Genomic DNA, 22,308 nt, shown 5'->3' with positions numbered 1-22,308 from the left:
TACTGTTTGCTTTGGCAAAACCTCTTGCTTGCCTTTGCGTTATTGAAATACTTTGCTTACTCACTGCTCTCTAGGAATTTATAAACATTTCCATTTCATCTTTGATGTCATATGTAGAATGTGAGGGAAACCACTCAGAATTACCATCAATGGGATTTAGTTGTGATCCACGTGATAAATGCGTGCAATTGCAATGATACATAATCATAATCTACAGGTGATGTACAGCACAACTGCTCACCAACCACAGCCAATACACCACTAGTTCTCCAGTCAAACTGCCTCCTGGCCCATCTCCTAGTTATACATGGAACATGACATCATATCGTATAGAATATCCCTATAGCCAGTTTGGGTCACCTGTCCTAACCGTGTCCCCTTTGGCTTCCTGGGTGTCCCCCACTTTCTTGTTAGCAGGGCAGTACGAGAAGCTGAAAGGTGCCTGACTGCTTGGCATTATCAACATGCTTCTCACCCTAAATCCAAACCACTGCACTACTGCAGCTGCTAGGAGGAAAATTATCCCAGCCAAAACCAGGGCACTCTGCCAGAAAACATCGAGTTTCTACTTCCAGTCACCGGCCCTTGTAATGTCTTGATCTGCAGGTTTAGGAAGCACTCCAGTATCAGGTATTTCCTGAGAGATCAAGAAAATATTTTTTCCATGCTGCAAATACTATTTTTTAGGTTTGTTTTACTTGTTTTGTGAGGATTTCCAGCTTCTATTAACAAGGTACCGCTAATAGAGGGATTTTATGTCATCACCTGCCCTGCTCTGACTACAGCAGCAGCTCTGCAGTGGGCTTGCACATCCCACTGTTCAGCTCTCTCTACGCCCCACGGGCAAGAGGTACTTCTTACTTGCAGCAACCTGCTTTGCCGACGATGACCAACACAAACCACACCCCGGCGGTGGCTCCAGTTGGGACAGAAACATTCTTCCCATGGCAGTAACAGGAGCTCCTTTCACAGGAAGCAAAGCTACTCCTCGCAAAGTTAAAGTTTCAGTTGGGAAGAGGCCTGAAGCCCCGGCCGGGAACAGTTCCGGCAGTTTCTCATCAGTGGCGGCAGCTCCTCTCACGCGTGCGCGGGAGGAGCCGCGCTTGCTGCGCGGCCGGCAGCGCGCCGGCTGCCGGTGCCGCAGCTCGCTCCCGCGCGGGACGGGGCAGCCAGGCGGCGAGCAGAGAGGCGGCAGCAGGCAGCACAACCCAGGAGACTCTCCTGAGGCCATCCCAGTTCACGCGCGCCGCGTCTCCCTGCTCCTGCCCGTTCCTTCCGCTGGCGCGGGGCCCGCCACCCCTGTCGCCGCCTCCCGGTGATGACCCCGAGCGCCGTTACAGGCAGCGGGTACGAACAGGGACGGCGAGTGCCACGTGACCCTCCTCGCGACGTGACGCGCGCTCGCGCAGCGCTACGAGCCCTTTGCCAGCCCCCGCTTGCCGGCTTCCGCCGAGCCCACAGACCCAGCCTGGGCGGCTCTGGCCCCGCGGAGCTCCGGGCAGCTGGCGCCACTGCTCCCTGAAGCTGCCTGGCCCCCGTGTGCGGGGCCCTGCCCTGGCGTCCCTGCTCCCTGACAGCTGCCTGGCCCCCGTGTGCGGCGCCCGGCCGTGGCACCACCCCCGGCCGGTAGGAGGGGCTCCCGTGGGCCAATGACAGAAGCGCGGCCCGAATGCGGAAGCGAGAGCGCGGCTCCGCTTGCCGGAAGGCGCTTCGCGCGCCGGAAGCACGACGCTTTTCTGCCCCCGTGCGCCGGAAGCGCCGGAGTTTTTCCTCCTCTGCCGCTCCGCAACCGGAAGTGCTGGTGCGCAGCTCGTTCTTCCCTGCGGACGGTGGGGCTGGCCGGCCGCCGCCTCTTTGCCCTCGGGCGGCCGTGATGTTGGAAGGCCCCGCGGGGTGGGTGAGCTGCTGCAGCGCTCGGTCGGGGTGGGGGGTGGCGGCCGCCCGCGCTCCGTTCCTGCGGCCGGCTCGTCCCGGCCGGCCTCGGCGGCCTCTTCGTTCCGCGGCTCCTGCGCTGCGCTGCCCCTGGGCGGGGAGCGGCCAGGCGGGCCGGGGGTTCCCGCGCCCCCCGGGGCACGTCAGGGCCGGGCTGGGGAGCGGGGTGACCGGCAGCACGCAGAGGAGGCCCGGGGGGCGTGCGGCCCTCGCTCCTGAGACGCGGGAGGCTTGCGGGAGCTGCGAGGTCTCTGCGTACCGGCACGTTTAACGGTTCTGGGCCGCGCCTGCTGGCAGCGTCCGTGGAGTACAGCAGTGGCGTACGTGTGCGAGCCCTGCTAGGCCAAGTGTGAACAAAGGGAAGGTGATGTTGGGGCACGAAGTGAGCTCAGGAGCTGTGGGTAGGATGAGGAGCGGGAAGTTGTATTTCTGTAGGACTCCCCAAAGAGGGCAAGCCTGCCTGGCCTCCAGGACAGGCCTTGCAAACAGGTGCTGTTTTTTGTCAGTGTAGCTCAGTAGGCAGAGGAGTTTTTATCTGTGTGTTTCAGGGAGTGGCTTACCAGCAGCACACCCACGTACGATGCCTCAGCTCATCCCTTCTTCCTTAGTACTGGTGTGGAGTTTGTAAACACGGCAAAACCCTGCTGTCAGTTTGTGGGTAGCTTTGTTGGCTCTGTCTCCTGGGGTATATACCAGCAAACCCAAAGTGTGCTGCGGAGAAAGTGATGTAATGCAGGGAATGCTTACGGTTTTGGCCTGAAAAGTGTATGTGTTAAACCCTTGGGCTAAAAGTCATTAGGAGCTGTGTGTTTGTTTGTTTAAACATGATCTCAGATTGCAAAGGAATTGGATTTTGATAGCATTCCTACAAATTATTTTCTCAACAGTTTCCACATGCATGGATATCACCTGAATCTTCTTATAACTTCTTAAACTGTGTGTAGACTTCCCCTAAACATGAGTGGCTCCAAACCTGATATTCTGTGGGCCCCACACCACGTTGACAGATTTGTGGTATGCGATTCGGAATTAAGCCTTTATCACATTGACTCTGCTGTAAGTTCAGAACTCAAGGCAGGGTCCTTGCGGTTATCGGAAGAAACTACAGCTACGCTCCTGTCCATAAATTCAGATACACCCTATATGAAATGTGTGGCTTGGTATCCAAAGTATGATCCCGAATGCCTCCTTGCTGTTGGACAGGCCAATGGCCGAGTGGTGCTTACTAGCCTTGGTCAAGATCACAACTCAAAATCTAAAGACTTAATAGGCAAAGAGTTTGTTCCCAAACACGCTCGGCAATGCAACACCCTTGCGTGGAACCCACTAGATAGTAATTGGCTTGCTGCCGGGTTAGATAAACATCGGGCTGACTTCTCAGTATTGATCTGGGACATCAGTAGCAAGTATGCCCCAGAGACTGCAGTTGCTACAGAGAAAGTAAGACTTTCGTCAGGAGATCCGGAAGCAGGACTGGTAGTAACAAAGCCACTGTATGAACTGGGACAGAATGATGCGTGTCTCTCTCTCTGCTGGCTTCCACGGGATCAGAAGCTGCTTTTAGCTGGAATGCATCGAAATCTGGCTATCTTTGATCTGAGGAACACAAGCCAAAAAATATTTGTAAACACCAAGGCTGTCCAAGGAGTGACTGTCGATCCCTATTTCCACGATCGTGTAGCTTCCTTCTATGAAGGTCAGGTTGCCATATGGGATTTAAGGAAGTTTGAAAAGCCAGTTTTAACCTTGACAGAGCAGCCGAAACCTTTAACAAAAGTTGCATGGTGTCCAACAAGGACTGGACTGCTAGCTACTTTAACAAGGGACAGTAACATCATTAGACTGTATGACATGCAGCATACTCCCACCCCTATTGGAGATGAAACTGAGCCAACAATAATTGAAAGAAGCGTCCAGCCATGTGAAAACTACATTGCATCATTTGCCTGGCATCCCACAAGTCAAAATCGAATGGTAGTGGTGACTCCCAATAGGACCATGTCCGACTTCACGGTTTTTGAAAGAATTTCACTCGCATGGAGTCCGGTGACGTCCTTAATGTGGGCTTGTGGGCGACATTTATATGAGTGCACGGAAGAAGGGAAGGCTAGCTCCTTGGAAAAGGACATCGCAACCAAGATGCGGCTCAGAGCTCTGTCAAGGTACGGGCTTGATACCGAACAAGTTTGGAGAAATCACCTCCTAGCTGGAAACGAAGATCCCCAGCTGAAATCGCTTTGGTACACTCTGCATTATATCCTTTATTTTACTGTAGTTTGCATCTTAGAAGTAATATGCTTTTATATGTAAACCAGTTACAGAAAATGCATGAAAATTTTAAATATAATGCAACACCCTGTAAATATTTTGCATATGTTAATAGAATGTGACTTTAAATTAAAGAAAAAAAAAGTTTTTCACATATTTGGGACAAATTAGGCTTCCTATACATGAAAATACTTATGAAGCAGTATACTGAAGATATGGATCAAAAACTTACAGGAAATAAAGGCCCCTTAGTTTATGCCGGCATTAAATCAATTGTGAAGTCATCTTTGGGTAAGAATGCTCCAACTTAGATAAGTTCTGTTGTAGTATGTTTAAGAATGATGCACTCAATTTAAAACTTGTTGAAAGGCTATTTAAAATACAGGGATTAAGGTATTTTTGTTTGTGTTTTAATATGTGTAAGTTGAGAGTTTACAGTAATTTCCAGAATTCTTGGTATTCTTGGAAAGTCGGTAATGGGAAAATGCAAGTGTCCTCAGATGTAAATTTGCAACTGAACTATTTCAAACATTTGGGTTTTGAGTATGGCACTGAAAATTCTTTCTTCCCACAGAACGAATGTATTCTTTGAAGTTCCACGTAGGGCTGTAGTTCTAGGAAGCTGACTTTACTGTAGTCACTGCTAATGTACTAAGTACCTTTGTGTAGCTAGCAATAAGCTGTCTTGTCCTGAAGTGGTAATCACCTCTGGCACATGACATGACAGCTCTCATGCTTAGTGAAGTTTTTATTAGTATAATCTATTAATGGAATCTTCCCCCCCTTTATTCGTTATGTGTCTTATTAATATTTATGTGCCTTGGAGCAAAAAATAAGTCTGGTGGAAAATCTTCTAGCACATTGTTGCTTGCTAAGTGTAAAACTAGTAGAGCAGATGCTTGTCTGTGTATTACATATTTTCAAATTGAACATACTGGTAACTCCTGTCAACTCTTAACAGGAACCTCAAAGATCTTAGGAGGTGGAGGAAAGAAAAAAGACTTAGCAGGGGGCGTGTGTCAGGTTTAGATGGGTGACTTTTAGCAGATCAAAACAACTTTGTGTATGCTGCTCCTTACCATGGAGTTTTTGGTGATGTTAAAGTATTAAGATATGATACTCAGATACTCCTTCTGATAGAAATCAAAGCATTGCCTTGTGATTGCAATTTAAATTGCAATTTAAGCATAATTTACCTTACTTCCCATTTCTAGGAACAACAGAGAACCTCAGGCACAGCAGAAGTGGATCTGATAGACAGGCAGATATTATTCAGTATCTGAGTGAGGAGCGATCCTTGGCTTTGCAGCTCTGTGGGTGGATAAAGAAGGGAACAGACTTAGATGTGGAACCCTTTTTAAATTCATTGGAACAGGAGGGGGACTGGGAGCGAGCTGCTGCTGTAGCACTTTTCAACCTGGACATACGGCGAGCGATACAGATTCTAAATAAAGGGGCTTCCTCAGGAAAAGGTGTGTATTGTGTTTAGCATCTTTTGTTTTTGTGTTATATTGCCCTAGTAGATTTTTTTTTTTCTGTAAAAACAATTATGGAAGATAGTATGGAAAAGATGCCTATTATCTTATAACCACTTCAAGTAACAGTTTTGTATTTGAGCCTGAGAGTTGGACAAATCCTGATCTTTAACTCCTCAAACTATCATATGCCTTACTGTCTAGTTAAAATTGATTGTATGTTTCAGAATTTCCCATTGATACATACCCCAGGAAGTGTTACACTTAGAACTAGGGGGTTCTTTTATATTGGTAAAATTACATCTTGGCTAGATGTCAAGTAGACCTGCTTTTGTTGGGGTGTATGCAGCTTTCTGCCAGTGCTGTGGCTGTGGAGAAACTGAAATTTAATGTTCAGGGTTTGCAGAAAACATTTGTTTTTGAGTAATATTTGCTTAGAGTTGTAGTGTATGAGGGAATTAAGATACTGGGCCCTGGAAGTGAGGCTTTTTTTTTTTTTTTTTTTCAGAGCACAGACATGTTATCTTGAAATTCAAAAATAAAATTGAACTTTCTGTCAGAATGAACACTTCCCTGGCAGTGTTCAGGGCCAGTTTGGATGGGGCTTTGGGCAACCTGGTCTAGTGGAGGGTGTCCCTGCCCATGGCAGGGGGTTGGAACTAGATGGGCTTTGAGGTCCCTTCCAACCCAAAGCATTCTGTGAGTGAAGTATTTACATGAAGTAGATTTAATGTTTTTAGGAAATGTGTTAACTTGAAGCTGCTATATGCAGTTGTCATCTTCCAGCTAGGACTGTTAAGCGATGGTTATATACAATCCTATCTTTTCACTTCTTGTGGATATGAAATATGGTAGTGGCAATCTTTTATGTAGTGATGGAAACATATTTAGTGGTTTAAAACTGTTTCAAAAATACCAGAACTGATGTAATGTTGCTTAAATTATAACAAAGGCTGTCATGCATGTCAGCTTGTAACTTCTAGAACTGCTAACGCATCTGAGCAGAGGCATTCAAAGCAGAAACTAATAAATGCTCTTGCATGCACATTCATTTTAAGTAGTGTTAATTCTGCAGCATTTTGTCTTGTGCCCTGAAAAAGCAATTTCAAACTGATGCTTTCAATTACAGTTTTTTTTTAAGTTCTTAATTCGAATGTTGTTTTACTGATTGTTTCTAATAAATCAGGTGATCTGAACCTTAATGTAGTAGCAATGGCTCTATCAGGCTACACAGATGAGAAGAACTCACTTTGGAGAGAAATGTGCAGTACTCTAAGACTGCAGTTGAACAATCCGTACCTGTGTGCTATGTTTGCTTTCCTGACAAGCGAATCTGGTTCATATGATGGTGTTTTGGTGAGTAAACTTCTGTTATGTTAAAATTGCTTTAATTAAAATGTGCATATACACACACATATGTAGGGGAAGTGCTATATACTCCAGTAATTAATCAGATTAGAACGTATTATGTTCTCTTTAAGCTGGCAGATAACAATCACTGAGATGTCTTTTTAGCACAAAAAATGTTATGTTGGTGAACATGCATAAGCAGCCAAAATATTTAGTATAGTCCACACTTTTTTTTTTTAGAGGGAATGTTTTTTTTTTGGTGTGGAGTTAGTAAACCTCTAGAAATGTGGTATCAAAATTGTTTAAGCAGAGGCAGAAAGGGAAGAGAGGTTAATGATGGAAATGCACAAAACAGAGTAAAGTGCAGGGGAGTTTGCAGAACTGTCATCAAGCTAAATTTGCATTGAATTGTGTACTTTTCTTTGTTTACCTGTTAAAATAATTTGACTGTGCAGAAACAGTAAACAGAATCATTTCACATCTTTTGTAATTGGTACCAAATTGCTGTGTGAAGAGCAAAATAAATCTTTAATTGCAAAACACTTTGAGCATTTGGAGGAGTAACATATTCGAACCCTGGTTAAAGAACAACACCAATACTTGATTCAGTAGGAATTATTTAGCCCAAGGGAGGACTCCTGTGATGCAACAGGGTAACTGGCCTAAACTTGTTGAATATATAAAGTTGTCGTAATACATTGCTTTTAGGATATTAAAAAGAAAAAAAATATCCCAGAGGAGAGAAACGTGAGTCTTCCCCTGCACCCCAGGAGAGAACGGTCTTGTTCTATGGGTGTTAGGTAGTAATTTTATAGTTGTGTTTTTATTGATGAACTGGAAACTGACAGATCATAAGGTGTGGGGTTTTTCAAATTTTAAATTGAACTTTCGTGAGACGTGTTGAAGTTTTCCTGAAAAAGATTCTCCCAAGCACATCTTGTTTTGTCAATCACAATTTCATTGTGAGATATCAGGAGGGAAAAAATAATGGTCACTGCTATGTATCAGAGTTAATTTAATCAAGGATTATTTTTTTAATTCAGTGTCACATTGAGTAAAGGGAATAAAACCCAGAAATAAATATTACTGCATTTGTTGCACCTTGAATGCCAACATATTTGTGAGAAATCCCTGTCCTGGGTATTTGGACTGAGGTTTTGATTGTTTAACTTTCAGTTGTGATTTTAGGAAGGAATTCAGTGGTCAGGCTACTTATTTTGCAAATATGGTAAATGAAGGTTGGTTTGTTTTTCTTGCCCCTGTGAATTGGTGAGACTCTTGGCTGTATGTGCTAGAAGAGCTAAACCCAGCTCTACATGATGTGCAAAGCTTCTTTTTCTAGAGTTTTGTAACCACGTAGGATGTGCTGTACCAGGCTTTCCTGCCGTTTGAGTTGACTGTTCCAGTAGCTGCAGTCTTGCTCTGATACCTGTATCTGAGTATAATCAATTAATATATTTAGTGTTAGCTTTCTTCAGATGTGGTTTTCTTTGTACGTACTCAGCTTCACAGTATTAGTTATAAAATAGTGCAAAAGTTCTGACTGCTACAAATGACTTGCTAAAAAAGTGGAAACTTGTGTGTGATGGTGGTGTTCCTGGTTTTCTCTCCCAAGTACGAAAATAACGTAGCTGTACGGGACAGAGTGGCATTTGCTTGCAAGTTCCTCAATGATGCTCAGGTAAGTTTCTGTTTGCACATTTAAGCAAGCTGTTCATCTGGGCTTTAGAAGCAAAAGAAACTCAGGTGGAGGGGTGAACGGTGGAAGCAATGAGTCATGAGTGGTATGTTTTAATCTCACCATAGTAGGATGTGGTATAATCTGGTCTTCAGTTTGTACCTTCAGCTTGAATTTTGCCTTTGTTTGTTTGGTTTTTATTAGTATTTGACATGTGAGCTTAATAAATGCTGTTGCATTGCCTATATATCTGTTTTACTGGAGACTATTTGTACTTACTCAGTATTTATTTCCAGATGCTTACATTCTCTCGAATTAAAGTTTGGTTTTATAGCAGGAATGTTTTCTTTCAAATGCACTCAAGTATTTAAAGAACATGTAACATCTCTCTTAGCACTTCCTATCAGGAGGCTTAAAGTTTGCATAATAAATACTTAAATACTTGTGATAAAATGGATATAGGCATATAAATTCTGTGTAATAATTCTTGCAATATAGTGGATATAGCTATATAACTTCTTCTGGAACATCTGGCAGGCAGCATATTCTGTTAGCAGCAGATACTCTTAAGGAAAGCTTTTCAAATCCTGAAAAGTTTTGTCATATGCCAACATAAATGAGTTAGGGATGAACAGATGGCAAAAGTTAAGTAGTTGTTGGGTTTTTTATAGCTGAACAGGTTCATTGAAAAGCTGACGAATGAAATGAAAGATGCTGGAAATTTGGAGGGAATACTGTTAACAGGGCTGACAAAAGATGGAGTTGACTTGATGGAAAGTTATGTTGACAGAACTGGAGATGTTCAGACAGCAAGCTACTGCATGTTACAGGTTAGTGCTGCGCTCAAAAATCAGTCTTTGTAGAGGAGACCTAAATGTAGTTTCTTTAGCAGCGTAATGAATCTCGTGAACTAAAAACTAGTTTCTATTATAAATTGAGGTTATATCTATCATGCCTGTTTTGCACAATTATCTGAAAGTGTTAACTATAAACATGTATCTTCAATCTCTGGTGTAGGTAGCTTGAGGAGATGGTAGGGGAAAGAGCCAAAACCAGTTCTTTTCACTAGCTGAACTGGGGATGCCCACTGCTCTGCTCCCTGCTGGTGTGTTTCCTGATGGGTGTTTTTGTTTTGGTGTGTGGTTTGTTTGTTTGTTTTCTTCTAGGATTTTGAGAAGAGAACTGAGGTTTTTTGTTTAGATAGTGGGTTTGGGGTTTTTTTTTTTAGGAATTACTTGTTTTGACCCTTATGCAGATGCAGCTCTTGGTAGCAATGTGTTTAACTCCATATGTAATCATAACAATAATACAGACTGTGATATGCAATTGAACTATAATCCTGTATCTGACAGGCATGAGTTTCTAGGACATGGCATCATGGGTATTTTCAACCAGAGAGGCAAAGTGAAAGTGTATTTTACCAAACTTCATTACAGTTTAATAGAAAAAGTTTAATAGAAAATCAATCTTTTTCTGGAAAAATTACACTATATAATGTAAAGCCTTTGGAAGAGTGAGTACGTATTGTTTATCTTCAGTGTGTGTCTGATGTTTTTTCCTGTCTGCTTTAGGGTTCTCCATCGGATGTACTTAAGGATGAGAGGGTTCAGTACTGGATTGAGAACTACAGGAATCTTTTAGATGCTTGGAGGTTTTGGCATAAACGTGCAGAATTTGATATCCATAGGAGTAAATTGGATCCCAGTTCAAAACCATTAGCCCAGGTAAATGTAATTCTTGAATGGGTTTGACCTATCCGAAAAGGAAGTGGGATGGTACACAGAAAGTCGCTGGCTGCACCTTGACTGTCATGAAAATTCATGTGTAAATGAAAGATTTCAACTAAGGCTGCCCTAAAAATATAGCTGTGGCTTTGCTTTTATTTGTGGGGTTTTTTAAAAGTAGTATTCTAGAATGCTAGAGAGCACAGGAATATGGTGAACGAAGCTATGTTCTTCATACCTAATCTTCCCTACCTTTTGTATTTGTGGTATCTCTCTCTTTTTAACCTTTTTATTTCAAATACCAGGTTGTCTTTCAGAAACTGTAACTTTTCAACACTTCTGGGGATTTTTTTTTTTCACCCCATGATGAAAAACAAAATCAGGTATTAATTCATCTGAATTCTGCATCATAATGAAGACAATTCTGAACCCAGGGAATTGAACCAAGAACCAGTTCAGATTGAGGTTTACTTCAGTAAAAAGGAGCCACAGCTGTTTTGAAGCCCATTAACCTTAAACTGAAAGTGAACAGCAGCAACGTTCATTATCAGTTCTGAACATAAGCTAAACCAAAAGCTGACACCCTGTCCAAGCGATATCTACTTAACATCTGGGAGCAACTCTGGCCAACGTGGTCTTACCATAGCACCCTCCACGCTCGTGTCTGCTAAGAATGTGCATTACAAGCCTTAGGGCCAAAGGGTTTCTAAGGCATGCTATTCTGGAATTCATGTATGCATCAGCTGTTTAAGGAAAGCTGCATCCAGCTCCCTTCTCCAAGTGGGAGGGAGTTGTTTACTACTTCTTCCTAATGTGATCGACATCAGTAGCCCCTGGAGGGTTTAACATATTGCCTCACTTGTATCAAGTCATAACTTGTAACAGAAGGAAAATCCTCACGTTGGGGACTGTAGAGTGGGTCACCTGACTATAAGGAGGGAAAGACCAAATTTAATTAAGCATTTTTTTCATTACAGCAAGTATAGCATTTTAATATCTCAAATAATGCCTTTCCAAACCTTACCCATTATGCATGCTTTTATGTGCTTTTGAGGTAAATGGGCATCATTGGGGTCTACTTCTCTGTGCCAGATGTATAAGCCAAGATGTTAGGAACTCCTTCACAAGTACCCTTGGCCTTCCAGGACATTCTCTAGAATATACAGTATATAAGTCTTGCTAGCTTGAACAAATTCAGCCACATTTGTAACAAAAATGGAGCCAAGAACAATAAAGGGTTTTTGTTCTCTTTAGGTGTTTGTGAGTTGCAATTTTTGTGGAAAATCAATCTCCTACAGCTGCTCAGCTATTCCTCATCAGGGGCGAGGTTTTAGCCAATATGGAGTTAGTGGTTCACCAACTAAGTCAAAAGTTACAAGCTGTCCTGGTTGCCGCAAACCTCTTCCTCGCTGTGCACTTTGTTTGATAAACATGGGAACACCAGTTTCCAGCTGTCCAGGTATGTCTAGTCATTCAGCTAGAGTACTAATTAGAGACCTAATTACCAGTTCCTGTTGGAAGACCTTCTGTTTCACCTTTTTCTTTCTATTTGTATTCATGCTATAAATACTCACATGTGTCATTTTGCTGCTTTTATATGTGCATGTGTGTAATTTTTCTTTATTTATAATTACTGCAATAAAACAGGTCTGTAATTCACTGGAACATAAATTCACTGAAACATAAATCACTGCTGAAAGACATTCTGTCTAAAATTTGTTTAATAGGCAAGTTTAACGTGTCTGTAAGATGAAAACAACAGCTGAGCAATATAATTCTTGTTTTGGCTGTCCACCAGTTCTCTGTTTAATAATTTTACTGGCTTCTATTTTAAAGCCAGGCCACCCTTTCATGATGTTTGTCATTTCAAATTTGTTCTAATAGCGCTACTGGGACTGAAATATAAAAGCAGCATACTGATTTACATGCATATTTGTGGGGGTGGGTTTGCCTCTGCACAGGAGGATCCAAGTCGGATGAAAAAGTGGATCTTAGCAAAGACAAGAAGTTAGCCCAGTTCAACAACTGGTTTACTTGGTGCCACAACTGCAGGCATGGTGGACATGCTGGGCATATGCTTAGCTGGTTCAGGTAAGTTGATGTTAGTCTGTCTTACTTAGTATGCATATGTATGCCACAGTGAGTGAGTAGGACATGCCTCCTTTGCTGTATCCATCATTACAGTGTTTTGTTGGTTTAGAATGTAGGCAAACAACTATGATGCGGAGTTTGAGATACACTCAGATGGGTGCAGGGACATGGTATCTATAACAAAATTCTTGTTAAGTCTTATTTTATGTGTTTTTTCTTTTCTCTGCTATTGCTATCTAGGGACCATACTGAGTGCCCGGTTTCTGCCTGCTCTTGTAAGTGTATGCAGCTGGATACAACAGGGAATCTCATTCCAGCAGAGACTGTCCAGGCATGAATGCTGTAGTGGATGTCCATCATAGTCCAAGCATGTGTTTTAGACAAAGGTCACTTGTGACTTACTGACTGTGAAAAAAATAAAGTGCTGTCAGATTAGTAAAATGATGTGTGTGTGACTGTGCTTGGTAGAAACTGGTAATTCCTGACATGAGCCTCTGGGTGTACTCTCTGGTCCTCCTTCAGAGGGTTGAAGCAGTTCAGTTCAAAAACACTCCTGGAATTGTGGACTCTTTGGATTTGCTAAAATCCAAAGAACTTTATTAAGAAGTTTCAGGGTAACGCTGATCTGCCCTTTGCTTTGTTCAGGAAACAAATTAGTGTTTATATGCCGCAAAAGCCGTCTTCAGCAGATTGCAAAGTGATGCTGTGGATTCCTCTGTTCTTGTATGTAAATGATCATTTCCTTGTAAGCTCAAAGTGCCACTGCTAATTGTATTCTAAAGAACTATATTTTAAAGAAAAATCCATTTCTTTGTTAGTAGCAAAACAGTATCTTTGCAGTTCAGGGTCTGTCTTAATTTACCTACATATCTACCTGATGTGAATTGTAATGCTAAAGAGTTCTGGGGTCTTGTCTCCTAGCCATGTCTATATCCTAGAGCTGAGTTGCCTGAAAGATCATTTGTCTTGTTTCAGTGCAGAGTGCAGGCAAACTATAGGAGGTTTCACTTGATTGATTGATTTAAATGTAGTACTGTGAAGATCTGAAATCTTAAGGACTGGAGACTTGTAAATATTGAAGTTTTAAATTACATTCTGGGTTTTGACTACAAAAACATTTGAAGGCTTTTGGATAATCAGCATTGCCCCATACTTCTACGCTGGGAAGTGTAAAATCCACCTCTCTATAGGCTGTACTATTTAAAGGTCACTGACCAGAATTAATTCTAGATGCGTCACCAGCTTGAATGAAGATTACTTGCTAACTTGAGAGTCAATATTTTGCTAATACTGTGCTAGAAGCTAATGGGTAATTGTTGTCATTGGTTTTGTAGGCAACAAAATTCACACAAATTTGGGGAAAACCTGTTTTAAGGTATGTGATGATAACATCAGTTTACTTGGTGTGTGTTTATTTACTAGTAGAAACAGCACACGTAACACTTAGGTGCTGTGAAATACTCAATGGAATGCTAGCAATAAACTGGTACTGTATTGACAGGACTGTGAAAATTGGTGTTTTAAAAGAGAATATATTGTAATACACCACTAGTTCTAAGTACTCCAGTGTAGTTGCAACAGGGTGGAACGCAGAAACATTCTCTGTAGATGTACATGACTACATTCAGGACTTTGGGTAATATTTTCTGATTTAGCATTAATGTTGTAATACTTCTGCTACATTTATTCTGATCTAAAATCCTTGCCTAATTGACAAAGATCGTTTTTTAAGTTTAAAAATCTAAGAGGTACTTGATATTTGTAGGCATGGGAGAGCAGTTGATTTTTTTTTCTTGTTAAAATATTTGTCTTTACAGTGTTTTTTGCACACTTCATGTTGTTGAAGAGCTCTTAAAAATGTTCTCCCTTTATAAATGTAAACTGGGGTTTAGTGTGTGATATGCCTGATGTACGTAATACAGGCAATAAAACTTGCTTTATGGAAAGAGGATTTCTGAGTGTCAATGTTATGTTTTTATTCCTCTGTAGTAACAACACTTACTAAATTTTCCTAATAAATTCCATTTCCAGGTGAATGCACCTACTCATTTACAGTGTCTCTTTTAAGTAAAGAAAACTCGTTTATAATGTTTTCAACTTGACTATGTTGGTTTGTGCCGAATTCTATTACTTCATTAAATTAAATGCTTATTTTGATACTCAGCATGTTTTTGAAAATATTTGGATTTTAAATGTGGAATTCAAATGTGTAATTGGTAATCACAGTTTGCAAAATTTAGAGAGGTGTTTGGTTTGTTTTTAATAATCAGATTGTTTTTCCTTGTCTTTTAAATTAATAAAGCTAGGGTTTCAGGGGGTTATTTGTTGTCTTCTAACAGCTTCTACTAGCCAAGATTGCTTTTAGAATCTTCCAAAATTCCAAGATTCTAAAAGCAATCTTGGAATCACAGAATATGTGACCCATAATGATCATCAAGTCCAACTCCGGGCTCCACTCAGGCCCAGGCAAGTTTTTTTTTTTTACACTAACTGTTTTCTGTAATTTATTGAATTTTGATAGAACTAACTAGATGAAGGTGGCTTTGCATGCTAAAATGTTATTGACCCTATGGTTTCATTATTATTCCATTACGTGTCTGTCCTCAGCTCCCCTCCATGCCTAAGTACAAGTGTTTTCTCATCTTCCTCCTCACAGCCTGCTTGCGAATGAGCATAACAGGAGCTGTGGATGTGTCTGCTGTGCTTAAGGCAGCAGAGCAGGGCTGGCGATGGTAACCAGGCTCAGCTGAGAGGCTGTGAGTGTCTGCTGAGTCCATCGTGATGCCCCTGATGAGGCTTCTCCCTGCCTCCCCTCTTCATTGAGCTGATTTTCCCCAAAAAATTGGTCTGAATCTCAGTCTGTTCATTTCAGACTCAGGGCCAGTGCCTTAACCAGCTGGGACACAAACCCATCCTCCTGCTGGGCTGTCAGAGTGGAGAGGGAAGTCACAGTAGCATGCAGGCCCACACAGAGGGCTGCTCCTGACTTTCTCACGTGGGTGTCCTTCTGACCCACTGTTAGAGGGCTTTGTTCAGGAGCGATGAGGACTGCCATGTTGATCACCAGGGTCACTAAGGAAAAGTTTGGCTGGAAAGAGTGGGGGGTCCTGGATTGCAGCATGGGCCTTGTTACACTCGCCATGTCCTATGCCTCTGCAGCAGGGCTGCTGGGCTATGGCTGTGCTATTGCCCTCCTAAAGCATGATACTGGGAAGGGTGCTCCAGCTATTCTCTTAGCAAGGACAGGGAAAAAGATGCCAGGTTCCAGAAGCGAGTCACAAGTGTGGTGGGAGCATGGTAAGCTTGCTGTCCTGCTCCAAATGCCTGGGAAAGGAGGTTCCTGTCAGGCCTGATTACATCACTCACTTCATACATCTCTTACCCAAGTTTCTACCCTTCAGTGCCCTGATGTCCTCACAAAGAAACTGCTAGGTCTTCTTCACACCTTCCCTTACTGGCCCTGATTTCAACAACATCCCTCTTTGCCTTTATGATACAGCTGCCCTTGTGACCCCTTTGGTCACCAACCCACAAAACCACAATTTCCCATTTTATTATCTACAAGGTCTTTATCTTGTTAGTGCAGTTCTGAGGGTTAGCAGGTCCCATGGTTATTCCTTGGGTATCTGCAATGGGCTGGTGGTTTCCCATATTGCTATCCCATAAGGGCACATATGGCCCAAGCATTATTTTTCCTTTAATAGCAAGATTTTACAGTTCCTTGCATTGCTGCTGTTAGTATAGCTGTTCAGCCATCTGGCCAGGGTTAGGCTACTGATTCACACACCTTGAGAGCCTATAGGAAAGAGGATAAATGAACAGCATGTAGTGGAAACTTCTAGTTGTATACCACTTGCCTAGCCACGTCTCATTGCTGCAGGGCTGGATAAACAAGAGTCTTGACTGGTGGAGGGAAGCTGTGGGATTCCCCATTCAGCTGGGAAATGTACTCACGAGACCAGTTTCCCCAAATGTGTGTCTGCAGGGGAAGGTACTATAGCCATCTAGTGGCAGGCTGCTGTCTTAGGCCTGGAGAGTTTTGGCACATAGCTACATGCTTTACAAGGTTTCTACACATCCATAAAGTATCAACTTTCTGAAGTACAACAGTACAAAATACTTTTAAATGCTAGGAATACATGTATGCAGTTATTAAGAATGACATTTTGTTCTACTGAGCACTAAAATACAGAGCATAGCATCATACCACATATACCTCATGTTCTTGCTTACTGTATACAAGACCAACCCTTACTTCAGAAGCCCCCTCCTTCCCAGTGACAGTAACTTTGTCACTGCCTGTCTTCTAAGTAGAGAGGAAAAAAACCACATCACCTGTTGTCATCCACCCAGCCAGCAGTAACTGATAAATAAGAGGTCTTTAAAACATAAATTCCTTGACTGAAAACAGAGATGTCTACAAGTAAGCACAACACTAGCAATCTTATTAAGGTGTTAAATCTAGCTATTAAACCTGAAATCTGTTTGCTTTAAAAATTAATGAACATGGCTAACATTTATTTAAAATACTTTGCAGAATATATCCAAAGTTAGATTTTACTTTGGCTGTGCTGCTTTAAGAGATGTAAGGATTCTGCTATGTGCTCTGAGTAGCTGGGATAGTAACAAAATCAGGAACTGCCTGGAAGTGTGTATGATTAGTCATAACAAGCTGTTTGAATCTGGTATGTCTGCTTAGACTCCCACCAAGAATGAAGTTTGTGATGGGAACTCAGCGCTTGAGTTCCCCAAGCCACACTAGACGTCTTCTGAGTTTACCATCAGCACAAAAGGCACTTCGTTAAAATAGTCTGAGCCAGGTAAAACCAAACAGAAGTCACCACGTGTCACTGAAACCAGCACTCTATGATGCAATATTGACACAAATAGTCAAGTGTAGTCTGATCTTTTTTATTGGAGAAAATACCATTTTCAAGATGCAAAATACTCCCCATATTCAGTAGGTTTATATCAAAGCAAATGAAAAAAAAGCAACCTTTACACTAACACACCACCAAATGTCTTCAATACTAGTTCCCTGTCAAGTATCCTGTAACCTTTACGAACAACAACAAAAAGGTGCCTACAAACCTTCAGTTTCTCACAAGTCCAGTCCTTAAGGAGAACACTTCTCATGGACACAGAAGGTTTAAATATATACAGACAGTGAGATACCCACAGAAGTGTTCTTCTTGCCGAACAAGTATACTTTCAGAGATAACATTACCCACTTGCAATACAGTGCACAAGGAATAGCATCTTTTCAGTATATTTGCTGGAAATAAATGCAACTGTTACCATGCTGTCAGGAAAGAAAGCTACAGAACTGTTGTTCCCTCTGAAGCTCTAAATATATGCCAAGAAAAATCAATTGCTCCTCCCAGTACCGAACGGGAAGTATTCAGGGAATTCATGAATAATTTTTAGTGCTTCATTGTAGAGTTCCAGATCTGAAAGAGGTCAAAGAAATTGCTGATGATGCATAAGCTAAATTCCCCACCAGCAAATGACAGCATTAAAAAGCATGGCTTATTTTAAAGCGGTATAGCTGAGCACTCCCAGCCTCCCCCATCCTCCCAGTTTTCCCAAGGCAGCCACACTCCCACTGCTTGCTTTCTGCAGGGTTATTTTTGGACCTGCTAGCTATTTGACCACACAAGGTCCAGGGCAAGTCAAGAACCACATGGCCAGGAGTGGGAGAATGATCAGACCATGGCAATCATCTAGACTGGCTCCTGCTTTGAGCCAGTCCCTACAGTTCGACCGTAAACCAGTGTATTTTGTATGGATTTTTTCCCCATGACACTCCCCTTTTCTACATCCTACTCATTCCTGGCAGTGTGAAGAAACAGCTTGCCTGTATGAAAAGGTAACCAGGCTCTCCCTTACTTATTGAGTAAGCATTCAGAACTCAAAATTAATTTGTCATAATGTATATTCTTACTTACCAAAAGGACTTTTGTCTTCTCTGAACTGAACATATGACATGCACATGATGGTTGCCTGATTTGTTACTCTTCCGACTACTTCAAGAACTCCCGAGATCTCTTCGTCCAGCTAGAAAATATACCACTAAGTTAGCTGCTGTCTCTACTGCATAGCACTTAAGCTACCAACTCCCCACAGCTGAAGGCTTGCTCATGATTGATTCTGTTCCACGTCAAACGGTGCAGTACTACTGAGCAGCTCCACCTCCATCCCCCCAAAAGACCACAAGAGCCTTGTGCCACTTTACTGATCTACAGGTCTTATAACAGCCAATTTAGTACCAACACAAAAATGTATCAAGAAGGATCAGATGAAAGATACCGGTTCAAAAGCATATAAAACTGTGTAATTTAACTACTGAACAGAGATTAGTCTAGGACACAGAGCAGAAGAATCCAGACTTTAGTGCACTGCATTCAAACACGAGTAAATTACGGAACTCTGTCAGAGCTAAGGAGGCACCACGCATGCCAGACAGCAGTTCCAGTACTCCAGATCCAGGAGGTATAACTGGAAATCATTTTTACTGTCAGCAAGTTTTCAGAATACAAAGACATTAGCAATAACAAGCTTTTGTTTGAACAAGGCGGGGGGGAAGACTAAAAATTTTATTTTACTCTAAATGATAAAACCTGAACATGTTTTCTTTCTTTTTTAAGATACTAATTCTATGATTGCAGTACTATTTCAGTATTGCTCTTCCAACATCTAACTGTTCCTTTCAACTTTCCACTAAGTCTCCTGGAACACAGCAATAACTTCCCTCCCTACAATTCTGGGTTTCTCCATTAAAAGGATGAACTACACACATACAAAACAAAGGAATCTATTGGGGGAGGAGGGTAGCTAGAAAGCATTTTGATTAGCAAATATGTAAGTTCATCCACTAACACGAGGCAAACCAGAGAGATGGACCTGCCATGTCCTTTCTGCACACACCAGTTTCTCCTACAGACTGTGAAGTGCCCCAATGTTGCAGCTATACATTTACTCTGTTATGGGAAGTTGTGGGACCATTGGTCAGATGCTGACATCTGAAGTTTTAAGAACCCAAGGCAGGAAACCTTTTCATGAACTGAAAATGGAGTTAAAAGAGACAAGCAGAGCTTACAGAATAAGACATTTTCTTGCAGTCTGAAGATGAATTCAGCAAACTTTACATTTCTACCACAAAACTCTTTGCCAGATCAAACTGCATTTTTCATAAAAAAACCTCCTGTCTTGAGTGTACCACGTGCAATTCTCACACATGGGAATAGTGACATTTCACAAGTGTTTAAGAACTGGTTCAGAAAAAAAGATGTAACGACTACACCCATGCTCAGTTAAGCTTGAGCATTTGCCATCACAATGAAAATAATCCTTTAATTACAACATTTGCTAGAGAGCAAATATATTTAAAGACAGAAGAGAATGCCAGGATGTTATTCCTTTAGTGGCCCATGATAACAAAGCAATATTTTTTGTGCAGTAATTATAAGCATATCTTATATATTGCATTCATTGCTTGATTTTTCATTTTTTAAAAGAAAGAATGCTTCAAACTAACTAAAAAGGTTACTAGAATGCTATGACAAGTATTCTAAGAGGATACAGAAATGTCAACTCGAAAAACTCCTGAGAATACCATATTTGAGGGTTGTGGCTTTTTATTATCTTCATAAAATATTCTGCTAGGCACATAAAGGCAGTATGAAAAAGAGAGGGGGGAAAAAATAAAGTTAACACACATAGTGGAATATAATACACCGTAAACACAGAATAGAGTAAGGGAAAGTAGCCAGCCACAGCTGTGTCTGACAAGGAATGAGTTCTCTCTCTTAACACCAGTGGAAAACTGATGGAGACTTGCATATGAAAACTGCATGTTATCTAGAAGATATAACAAGCAGAGGTAATCAAACTTAGGAGGAGAAGAGAGAAGCCAGGGATTATTATTTTTTTCAGACTAAAAATACATGCAAAGTATGCACGGACTTCAGAAGGGGCAAAACTTCAGGGGAAAAGGAAAAAAAAAAAAAGGGTTTTTTTCCCCTGACTAAACTCCCAGTACATGCAAGGCATACCCAGCTTTCCTAAGAGACAAAACCTCCGCCGTCCTCAAGAGGCAACACCAAGTATTTCCAAAGTATTTCTCAACTTACAGGTTCGCTCAGCTCCACGGTCGTGTGTTTTCCTTCTCCATCCGAAAGCACGAAAAGCTTCCCGGTGGGGTGAATCTGTACAAGACATGAGGCCTGTGAACTCGAAAGGCAGCTGACTGTACGCGCCACAGGCTTAACCGCCTCAACCAGGCGCACAGAGGGACTTTCTCCGACGGAACCGGCCGCCTCCCGCCCTGCCCCCAGCCTGCCTGGAGCCGCCGGTCTTCCTCACGGGAAGCGGACAACTCCCCCCTCCTCCCGCCCACAGGGCCCGAGCCCAGAGCGCACACCGAGGCGAGGCCCTACCCAGGGCGACCGGGGCAGCTACACCTCCCGAGGCCCCGCGCCGCGTCCCACAGAGCGCAAACCGACCGCCGAGCCGACCGCGGACCTTCTCGACGCGGCCCACGAAGCAGACGGGCTTCCCGATGTGCTGCGCCAGGTGACCGGTGGCGATACGCGGCCGCGGTACCTCATGAACGTCCACCATCGCGGCGCGATTTCCCGCCCTTTTGCGGAGGGGAGGCGCGCCGTTACCCGCGGCAACGGGAAGGAGGGGAGGGCGAAGCGGCGGGGGAAGGGAGAAGCAGCAGTGGGGTGGGACTTCCCCTTGGCCTGACGCGATCCGGAAGCGGTGGCGGCTGTTGGTGAGCGGCTGCGGTAGCGGCACCGGGCGGCTGGGCCGGTGGGTGACGGCGGGGCGGGTGTCTCCGCGGCGGGGAGGCCGGCGCGGGGGGAGAGGGAGGGCTGAGCCCCGGGGAAGCTTCCCCGGGGCTCAGCCCTCCCTCTTCCCCCGCGCCGGCCTCCCCGTTGCTGCTCGGCTGGCACCTTCCAGCCCTTATCCGACGTAGATTTTGCTATTTAATTACTTTTCTCTTAAATTACCCCGTGTCTTCCCTCCCCGAACGGCCGCTTTCCCTCTGCTTTTCAGGCATTGCCGGTTCCCCTCAGGTCACCCGTCGCCGGTCTCGTAACCCTGGCTCGTTTTGCAGGATGCGTTTGACATTCAGAAGGCTGCGCGTTACTGCTGGGGTACCCACGCATTCCACACAGGCGCAAGGATAAACTGGGGGAGGAGAGGCAGGAGAGCTGCCCTGTAATAAGGGATCTGGGGATGCTGGTGACAGCAGCAGCTCAGCAGGATGCAGCCACGCGCTCTTGGCAGCCATGAGGGCAAACCAGGGCAAACCGCATCCTGGGGTGCACTGAACACTGTATAACCAAACTGGGCAAGAGAGATGGTTATCTGGCTGTAGTGAGCATTGGTGCAGCCTCACCTGGGGTACTGTGTGCAGTTCTGGGCCCCACGACTTAGGAAGGACTTTCAGGTCCTTGAATTGGTCCAGAGGAGGGCAAGCAAGCTGGTGAAAGGGCTGGAAAGAATGTCCTGTGAGGAGCTACTGAGGACTTTGGGTTTGTCTAATTTAGAAAAAAAAAAAAAGGAGTCTAAGGCATGACCTCATTGCTCTCTGCAACATCCTGAGGAGGGGAAGTAGAGAGGGAGGTGCTGAGCTTTGCTCCCTGGTATCCAGTGACAGGACACATGGGACTGCTTCAGAGCTGTGCCAGGGGAAGTTTAGAGTGGACCTTAGGAAACATTTCTTTACCAAGAGGGTGCTCAAACACTGGGACAGGCTTCTGGAGAGGTGGTCAATACC

The 22,308-nt window shown here is 43.3% G+C and overlaps 2 protein-coding genes across 3 annotated transcripts; one reads left to right on the top strand and one right to left on the bottom strand.

The window, feature by feature from the left end:
* Positions 1-2,889: 2,889 nt before the first annotated feature.
* Positions 2,890-12,946, top strand: MIOS (meiosis regulator for oocyte development; the record flags this gene model as incomplete). Of its 2 annotated transcripts, XM_084280254.1 has the most annotated exons (10): positions 2,890-4,203; positions 4,404-4,491; positions 5,415-5,672; positions 6,862-7,031; positions 8,641-8,706; positions 9,375-9,533; positions 10,275-10,427; positions 11,682-11,886; positions 12,389-12,518; positions 12,759-12,946. In XM_084280254.1, the coding sequence occupies 10 exons, from the start codon at positions 2,890-2,892 to the stop codon at positions 12,853-12,855; spliced, it is 2,640 nt and encodes an 879-aa protein (XP_084136380.1). In that variant the 3' UTR covers positions 12,856-12,946. The 2 variants fall into 2 exon arrangements, with proteins under 2 accessions (XP_084136380.1, XP_084136381.1); XM_084280255.1 differs by lacking the exons at positions 9,375-9,533; positions 10,275-10,427.
* Positions 12,947-17,415: 4,469 nt separating this feature from the next.
* Positions 17,416-21,182, bottom strand: RPA3 (replication protein A3). Its single transcript, XM_084280564.1, has 4 exons — positions 21,042-21,182; positions 20,651-20,725; positions 18,467-18,575; positions 17,416-17,968 (listed from the first exon to the last, which is right to left on the bottom strand). Exons 1-4 carry the CDS (start codon positions 21,138-21,140, stop codon positions 17,886-17,888), a joined length of 366 nt encoding a protein of 121 aa, XP_084136690.1. The 5' UTR covers positions 21,141-21,182; the 3' UTR covers positions 17,416-17,885.
* Positions 21,183-22,308: the final 1,126 nt, after the last annotated feature.

The sequence above is a fragment of the Gallinula chloropus genome, assembly GCF_964237585.1.
Source record: "Gallinula chloropus genome assembly, chromosome: 2".
Lineage (NCBI taxonomy): Eukaryota > Metazoa > Chordata > Aves > Gruiformes > Rallidae > Gallinula > Gallinula chloropus.
The sequence above is the reverse complement of the archived record's forward strand: the minus strand, read 5'-3'. Positions and strand labels throughout refer to the sequence as shown.